At 49.4% G+C, this 9,628-nt stretch overlaps 1 protein-coding gene across 10 annotated transcripts in view; it reads left to right on the plus strand.

Moving 5' to 3' along the window:
* The window catches only part of LOC116841384 (putative uncharacterized protein DDB_G0282129), a 38,731-nt gene that overhangs the window by 8,647 nt on the left and 20,456 nt on the right, over positions 1–9,628 (plus strand). For 9 of the 10 annotated variants that reach the window (XM_032809222.1, XM_032809220.1, XM_032809223.1 and 6 more), the window contains 3 exons: positions 4,125–5,856; positions 6,084–6,237; positions 6,378–6,581. In XM_032809222.1, coding sequence (XP_032665113.1) covers positions 4,125–5,856; positions 6,084–6,237; positions 6,378–6,581 — 2,090 coding nt within the window. Of the gene's footprint in view, positions 1–1,574; positions 2,279–4,124; positions 5,857–6,083; positions 6,238–6,377; positions 6,582–9,628 lie in introns of those variants that run through there. The other variant, XM_032809225.1, reaches the window with a different exon arrangement.

A 9,628-nucleotide genomic window follows, 5' to 3' on the forward strand; every position in this document is an offset into this window, starting at 1 on the left:
CTTGTCGTGGTAGCGCTTTCAGCACGGAAGCGTCACGTTCTCGTCAAGAGGTACTGATTCACGTGGCCGATCGTCGCTCTTGTTGCAGCCGACGTGCTTTCCATTGTTCACCGTCACGCGTGTCGGTTCTCCGCGGTGGTTGGTCTGCGTGCACGCCATCGCCGGAAACTGAAAGGCTTGAAAACATGATGCCGAGCACGGCGTGCTCGATGCACGGTTCAGGTGCGAAGAAGGAGAAATTCGCGGAGAACGCTCTCGCGGGCTTTGCATGCGCCGCTCCGTTTGTGTATATGTACGTATGTGTATACACGTGGGCACGTGTGGGTGTCTTTTCTCCCCATTGTCTTCTCCTTTCCGCTCCGTGCCGATTCACACGGCGAGATCGCGCTCGCTCCCGATCGGATGATGCCTCCATTGTTCCTCTCGGCGCATCTTCTCGTTAGAGACGCGAAATCGCCACTCGGCCGACTGCTCCCTCGCAATCTTTCGCATTGAAGAGAGATGTGTGTCGAGAGGCGGAAGCGTATCCTTTCTTTCGGGTACGATTGTTGCTGCAGCTAATTCCGGAGGCGCACACGTCGAGCTCTAAGGACGAGCGTGATCTCTTTTTTTGGAAATGACACTCTGTGAAAGTTGTTCCGACATTGTACCGCATTTCTCCAAAGCGATATTATTTTCTTTTCAATAGTTACTTTCTATCTCTGTTTCGAAAAAGTTGAACATTTTTATCGTTGTGGATTGTTAGTGACAATCTAAACAAGTTAGGAACAACTTTCAACAGAAACGGCTGATTTCATTTACAACGACGTAGATGCATTCGCGCAGGTTAAAGTCGTCCGCTTCGATTCGCTTCGGATCACCAGGAGCTCCCACATTCGCGAAACGTGCGTGCTTTCGCGTGCCTTTGTGCATGACGTTATGGAAAAAAGCGATAAGACGCAAAAGCATCTCTCTTATCAACAAGGTCGACTAAGAAGCACGACGTAAGAAAAAGATGAATCGAGGACTCGCATCTGGGCAGAAGTCTTATCGATATCAGGAAATTCTATATCCTTATCACGCTGATTAATCGCTCTCAGAAGTCGGTCTCATTCTTCGCGCAATCTAATCACGCGAAGATACAGTTTCTAGGAATCTTACGTAATTAACGTATCAGCGAGTCTTTTGTTTTCAGTCAACGTTACTCGACGTGTCGTGGACTCGTGCAGTAACTCGAAACAACATCTTCCCGATTCGTGCGCTTCCCATCCGAGATGGGAGGAGAACACACGTCTCAGTCTCCCATAATCGCGCGGAGATATTATAACTGATATTATAACTGATATATTCCTATAACTGATAACGTGGTGCCGCATCGCCATGACAGCCGAGACGTGCACGGAGCGCGCCGCGAAAGAAGGTAGTGATCGGTAGTAGGGGTGTTTTTTCCTTGCGCCACCTAAAATCGATTGGTCTTCCAATCCCTGAATACAGAGGCCTCGTTGCAGACAGGGTTATTTCTAGGCTCTCATAGGGGCGCGTGACTCGAGGCTTCTTCAGTCTTCCTCGAGAACGTCGTGTAGAGAATATCGAATTAAACCTTCGTCAGACTGCCGAAGTAAAAGGGCGTTTGTTAGACGATACGATTGATCATGAATTCGTGGAATCGAATCGGACGAATCGCAGGCAGTCTTCGCGCTTGAACCCCAACACACCCTATATATCGGGGGGAGGGGGAGGAGAATGTACACCTGGACGCAGGCGCATCTGCAAAATCAACCCCTCGGTCACCCGTGTAACGCGTCGGCGTCACGACGCCGGCGCAGACGACCGGATCGATCCCGCGTTCGCTTTCCTTTGCATTCCACGAGCTCTGCTCGCAAGCCAAAGCCGAGGAGCGAGAGAGCGAGCGAGACGGAAGGAGAACGCGACGCGGGTGCGGGGGTGTCGCGGCGACGGTGAAGACGACAAAGACGACGAGCGACGGCCACGTCGCTGCGTCGCCGCGCGTTCTACCACATCGCCGAGGCGTACGCCGTCGTTCCTACGATGTAACAGACCACGAAGAGGTTGCTGCCTGGCTCTCCATCGCGACCGGAACGCGCCTCTCAACATCGTCAGCCGCGCCGTCGATCGGGAAATACGCCGTATCCGGAACATGACGACGTGAACTAACGCGAGAGAGATCGATCGACGACCAGCTGTGACATTAGTCCGGAACAACACCATGGAGTATCGGTACGGCAGCACGAGATGGGAGGACGACTCGTTGGAGAACGAGAAGGGCACTGGCCTTGCGGTAAGGGATGTCTCGTCTGTTCCGCGACCGATCTTTTCCCGGACGTCCACGGAGAGCCGAACGTTTCGCGATCGTTCCACGCTTCCAAGCTACTCTTTCTCTGTATGTGTGTGTGTGTGTGTAATGATTTCATGGAATCACCGCCGTATTATTGATATCGCTAAGGCATCACACTTTTCGTGTGCGATCCGAGAGAGAGAGAGAAAAAGAGAGCTTCCCCTTCGAACTTGTTATTTTGTGTAATTCGATCTTATTAGATATTCTAATAAGGAATGCGCGGAAATGTGTTTATATTTGTTATATATATATTTCTTTTATATTTGTTTATGTGACATTTATTATTATATTTATTTATATGTGTTTATATTTGGACGAAAACACGCGATGCGTCTCGCCATGCTCGTGTCAAAAGTTGACGCAATCCTCCTCTCCAAGTGTACCAGATGACGATCCCCGATGACTCGATGAACCTGGCTTTCACATCATTTTTCGCGTACTCGTTACTCCACGTTACATCATAGCGTGCAAGCTATCTGGTGCGCTCTCGGCCGCTTCGAACCGAGCGACGGCGTCTTCCTCATCGATTCGCGATCGCCGCAAAGCGGCGTCATGCCTTGTCGCATCGGCTCCCCGGCTTTCACGTGGAGGAGAGCCGCGGCCTCGACTCACTTCTTACTTGCGAGCGCCCGAGGCGCGAACGCCGCAATCCCAGATTTGTCGGATCGCAGCCGCGGTCGTCGGTTACTCTATTTCTGGAGTTCAAACGAGGTTGGCGGCTGCACGGGTGGCTCGGGGATGAGCATCCGAGAATGACACTCGGACTCTCGCGGCGCGGATGTGCCGCCGCACATACCGATCGGAGCTGTCGCAAACGTCAGCTCGCCGCGACGCGGCGAACAATGTGCCGCTCATGTGCGTGTCGTCGCGGGCAGGAAGTCTCGTCTGCACGTAGGGTGCACCATCGGCTCCGCCGTAGTAGTTTCCCCGCGGTCGTTATATAACCTTGCGCGCGTCTGTGTAGGAGTATCGATTGATACTGTTGCAAACCGGGAATCACGCAGCGAGCCTTCGCCGAACGAGCCCCCGCGAACGCACCCCGCGAACGTGTGCGCTACGTATTCGCAATCGTGGCGAGATTTTGGGACGATGTTCATTGTCGGGTCTTGTGTCAAAGATCATCTCTCAATTGATCTTCGGGCGCAGCACAAGTCGTTTCACCGTCCACGTAGTGTCTGCTTCGGGCGAACTTAAGTACGAGATTGACTGTGAATTACCACCTGTAGTCCACGATGTTGCGAAAATACAGACAGGAAGAATAGGGTATAAGTCGAGCGCGCTCAGATTTGCAATGTCTTGCGTCCTCGTGTAATTCTGCAGTCGAATAGCAAAAGTTCCAGCCGGCCCTTGAAGCGCATTTATATCGGAATATTGATCTACCGCGGGTATAATCGTCATGAGCAATGCTGCGTGACTGAAACTGCTACCTACTTGAATTTATTTAATCCAATCTTGATACAAAACGCTCTTTGTTCGCTTGTAGAAAGGCGATAGCGATCTAGATAGCCGCTCCTCCACCTCGATTGAAGATCCGGCAATAAGAAGTTCGTCGCGCGAATCGTATCGTTTTCAGCGTATATCCGACCAGGGCGATTCGTATCAAGAAAGTCCCACGACAGTGTGTGCTCCGATAGTCTGCACACTCGAGTTCAGTCTGGCGACGAAACGTCGCGACTTGATGATTCGTTCTCTCCTGCGTGCGCGTCGTACATCGCTCGAATTCCCGCGCGTAGATTTTCCTACGACATAAATCCCAGCTCAACTAAATCAAGGGAATTATATGTTCCAGGGCGATCAGCGGGGCTCATCGAGACGCGGTACGTCGCATACGCGCGGCACCGCGATGTCCTTTGGATTCCGGCGAAGACCCGCCAGCGGGATCCCGATGCCGATCACGAGTTACGCCGGCAACGAGTCGAACCTATTGCATCCGCGATCAAAGTCGGCTGGGCCGGAGCAAGATCGCAGGCGGAACGATGACAACAGCAACTCGTCGTCCGGCCGGTCAACACCGCGACTAGCGCCACCTAAGAAAGATTCAAGTGGCATCGGCGTCAGGACAAATCGGTTCGGGTATCGACAGCCGCAGAAATTCACGAACAAGGTCGGCGACATCTGCAGCAGCCACAATATCAGCCACTACAATCAGGAGAAGCAGCAGCAACAACAACAACAACAACAACATCATCAGCAACAGCAATCAGAAAACCACTTAGCTAAGCAATCCAACAGAGTCCTGCACGTGTACAACGCGACGCCGGCGCCGAACGTTCGCTCGTCGCCGTCAAACAACGCGGCTTACAGCAGCAATTCAACCAGCAATCCAGCGGATACAAATAGGCGAGTCTCGGGAATTCCGGAGCCTGTCAGCAGGTACACTCTGCACACGAGCCACCTGCCATTACCCCAATACGCCATGAGAATGAACGACTCGAATTCGAAAATTGCCAAGACAGTAGCGAATCAGAACAAGAAAATATCCACGTCGACATATAAAGGCTCGGCCAGTTCCAAGGAGGGCTCGATGACTGAGGATTCGGGTGTCAGTAGTCAAGCAGCCTGTCTTGAAGACGACAGAATCAGATCGGTGGATTACGTGGACGGTGACTTCGTGAGGAGACGCGGCGTCGGCAGACCGAGAAACCTGCGGATGGTGGTGAGCGGCAATAGCTTTGACGTGAGAGACGTCCGGGACGACGACAGCACGGTCACGGAAATCTCCGTGATCCCGCTGCCCAAGTCCTTCGCCAGCGCTAACCTGAACACCGGCTTCGTACGCGAGAGAGCCACGCAATACCAGCGGATCGTGAGCAAAGACAACAGGTACACCGAGTCGACCACGTCTATGTCCACCACGTCTTCGGAAGGCTACGACGAGGGTTGTCTGAGCGAGGAGAAGGTCTACATGGATCGCTCGCACTCGGAGAAAATCCCCTCCATCAAGTCGGACTTCAGTCCGCCCAGTTCCGACGACCCCGAGTACGGTCACGGTGAGGCGATGGCGGATGAGTATTCGTTGAGCTCGAGCGACGACTATCAGCGTTTTGGCACCTCACAGCACGCGCAAGCCGCAGCGGTCACGACCGCGACCAAGACCGGCGGCGTGACTTCCAAAAACGCGTTGCGCTCGGTGCTGCTCACCATCGAGGATCCGGCATTCGCTGCCGCCGCCGCCATCACGACCACTTTGATAGACGACGAGACTTCCCCGGTCGACAGTCTGTTCGACAGTCCCACGGCCAGCATCACCCAATCGGACGGGAAAGTCTCCAAGAAGGACGAGCATGTCCTAGAACGCTCGGACAACACTCTGGAGGACGACAGTCCTGGCACTCCGACGAATGCCTCCAACTCGTTGAGCCTGTCGGAGGGTAGGGAGTTCTTTGACGATGAGATCGCGGATCAGCCCGGATTGATCTTCGACGACAACTCGAGGGCGAGAATCGAGACGCAGTCCGCTATGGGGAATCAAATAATCACCGAGAATAGCCACACTCTGGTCGAGACGAATTCCAAGACGAGTGAGTAAGGCTTTCGTTACTATTCTTGGAGTCATCCTCCAGAGGTGCACGTTGCGCCAAATCGCTCCTTCAAATTTTTATTCTCGATCTGATCTCTTCTAACTGAACGTTTTTGACAGTTGTGTAAAAATCCTAGCTCTGTCGAAATTTATCTTCTGTGTTTCGATAGAAATCAAATAATCGAGATACGTGTCTCGTTTACTGACGAATTGTCGTTTGCATTACAGGTGGTGCGCACATAAAGGGCGTAGCGAATAGTCCCCACCATGCGCGAATACATCGAGCCGGGAGCGTGGACACCTTATCTCCTTGCGAATCTATCGCCTCGGACGACCTAATGTTAGATTACAGCGACACGAGTTCCTACGAAGAACAACAGCGGTTAGTCATCTCTATTAATACGACATATATCCAATCGAATTAACTCTAACTATATTAATATATAGATAAAACTAATAGAAAACATCATTTTTTTCCGGGACGAATCGGAAGATCGCTACACGTTTATTACTATCTTTCAGGTTAAGTTCCAATACGGCGTTGCACGAGCTGGACGACGCCACTATAATATCGGAACTGGAGGCACAGGGCGAGGAAATGGTGAGGCAGTGGAGTTCGTTGCTGAGCACCGCGCATATGCAGGAACACGCAAATTTCAATTCCACCAACAACAACTTGAACGGTGGAGGCAGCAACAACAACAATCAGGCCGCCGTCGAATCTGGGTGTGTATTCGACCTTTTCTCATTACCTTTCATGCTTACGTTGCTCGACGTGAGGAAAGCTCACGGTGCACGACGTTGCTTCAGGTATGGTTAACAAAACGCGCCTCGATTAGGGCTACGACGTGCGTGACGTTATACTTGCAAATGATATGTAAATTATACGAAGATGTTCCTCCCCTTTCGAGCGGGATGTAAGAATATCAAATACTTCCCGTATGCGTTACAGTGTTACGCGTTCCTTTGCGTAGGTAAAATCTAAAGTCTACAGATCCCTGTTTGCCGTAGCGCTTCGTCTCATGCGTGGCTTGAATATATCCTGATCGCAACACCATCCTGTCTCTTCACATTATGTGTCTCGATCAACATCTCGCTTTCATCGATTACCTCTTACGCTCCTCCTGGTTATGTAATAGCGATTGGCCACGTAATGCATCATTTCCATTGATTTTGACGCGCTCGTAACGTTAGTGTGCAAGGAAGTAGAAAGCGCATTGTTGTAGCAGGCTTGGATTAGAAGTAGAAAGCTGCATAGGAAAATCGAAAGAGCATTTGACCGATGCTGTAATATAATTAGTTGATGATATGTGCATACTACACGAAGAAAGAAGACAAAGGATGTATCATCCAACTATTGAATCAGTATTATCCTCTGTGTATGTGTATATATGTGCGCGTGTGCGTGTGTGTGTATTCTTACAATAACTGTGAGCCGCAAACTCTTACATAGGTCTTGTTTGTTCCGAATCGACTCTGTGTAACCTTTCGAATTTTTTGTACATTATATGTCTTGTGTACAAAAAATTCTGCAGGAGTAGACATTGAAATGCCACGTGTGGAACGACCATTGCGAGAGATCGATAATGTGAAGCCACACATTTATACATATCTCGGAAACTGACATATCGTGCCCGAAAGAAAGATGCATTTGCTTTTCTTCGAAGCTTGCAATAACAAAAAGTCGATGTATTCTTTCATGATCGTATACATCGACATATATTAATTGTTATGTGCGCGTAACGCAATTCCGGGTGTCTCTTTATAGTAAGGTAATTATCTTTTCCATTCGAATAATAATTTAGCGCAAGTTTTTAGAGAGGAGGAGTGTCACACAATGCTCCATAGTAAAATTTTTTTTATATCCTGCATCATACGCATAGTATGTATAAATAGATCCGATGATGTACTTCTGCAACGGAAGATCGGAAAACTCGGTTATTGCACTCGTTTGCACCAAAAAAATCACACACTCACGTGTTCTGTTTTCTGTCTGTACACATGTAAAAGAGTCCCATATCTATCGCGTGTCTATCTTTCCCTTCTTCTCTCTCTCTCTCTCTCTCTCTCTCTCTCTCTCTCTCTCTCTCTCTCCCCCCCTTTCTCTCCCTTTCTCTCTCTCTTTCTCTCTTTCTCTCTCTCTGACAACGTTATCTAACAACGTTATTTGCATCGGTAACGTGATACACTTAGAAGTAGAATTTCGGATCGCACTATCATTCGCAAAAAATGATCTCGCACTACCGTGCCGGCTAAATTACGAGTACGTTAAGGCCACACGCACAACAACCTATTCTCTTTCGATGGCTCTTTTTACCCGGTGACTTTCTCGACGAACGCGAGGGAAAAAAAGTGCAGTACATCTTGACATTCGCACGTCAGACTCGTTCTGCCTCGTACACCGCTAACCACCCGCTCTCTTTTACCCCTCCTTCCCCCAGTAGCAGTCCCCGATCTCGTCCAACACTCGAGTCGATATCTTTGAAGCTTTCTTCGAGACGCGACGTTTCGTATTTGTCTGTTTTGTCGGCCATTTTCGTTCCGTTTTCATTAGAAGTGACAGCGATCGAACGGGTCTGAGTGTGTGCGATCGAACAGACAGACAAACCGAAGAGACGTTCTAGACGCTTCCCTCTGTCAACTGTATTTTCAACGATGTCCGCCAATGTATGTTGCTCTGCCTGGGAAGACCACATTCGCGTCGATTGTACGAGCAAGTTGAATCGCCGTTACGAACGATTCCCGATGTGTCCCTGTGAGAGATTCTTCTTCGACTGTGACTCGGTCGAATCGGAGTCCTCCTTGGGAGAGCATCTCGAATTCTCAGCGACGCGCCGATGAAAAGATCTCGCAACCGATTACGTTCGCTCTTCCCAATCAGATTTTGCGTTATCAGACGCAATCTGTCGGGTATTGGCCGACGAAAGTTTTCTTTCACTGAAATAATCGGCAAATCAACAATCGGAATTAAAATCGATAGTCATCATTTATAAAATCACGAATAACTTCGCGATTGAAATTAATTATTAATCAGTTATACATCAAGTTTAATTAATAATTAATTTCATCAGTCGATGGAATTCGTGACTTTATATGTAACAATTGATTGATTTCGATTATATATAACGATTATTGATTGACCGATTATTTTAGTCGAAGAAAATTTTCGTCGTTTGACATCCAACATTGTGTCAGACGACATATTATTACACGTACACGCGGTGCAGCCTTTTTCCTCCCCTTTGCTTGTAAAAAAAAACATACGAAAATAACATGACGGCATCCGCCACAGAAGACGCCACAATTCAGCGAGAGTATTCTGTGTTCTAGCGCGCTAGTAAAACGGGTGAAGCAATTGCAAATCCCCGATGAGGACTCCGCGGGTGGAGACTACTACCAGCTGACATACCCTAACTAAGCGAGCAGAGCCCGTCGGTCCTCCCTTGAATGTCGACTAGCAAAACTGATAACCGCACGCAGCTGATTACCGACACAGATAATATACACGGACGTGCAAGCTTGATCCGTAAGTGGTCGCGTCTCGTGAATTCGAACGAATCGCGCCGTGCTAATCGCATCAGAATCAAACGGAAAGGCGCAGGCAAAGTGTCGAGGAAAGTATACGAATTTCATCTCACTTGTCCCGTGAAAGCGAGAACGCATCTGAAGATGTGACCACTTACGAATTAAACGCGACGGACATTGGTGAGAGTGAGAGAGAGAGAGAGAGAGAGAGAGAGAGAGAGAGAGAGAGAGAGAGAGAGAGAGAGAGA

The sequence above is a fragment of the Odontomachus brunneus genome, unplaced genomic scaffold (assembly GCF_010583005.1).
Source record: "Odontomachus brunneus isolate Ranch 3 - 2012 unplaced genomic scaffold, Obru_v1 Obru_scaffold_015, whole genome shotgun sequence".
Classification (NCBI taxonomy): Eukaryota; Metazoa; Arthropoda; class Insecta; order Hymenoptera; family Formicidae; genus Odontomachus; species Odontomachus brunneus.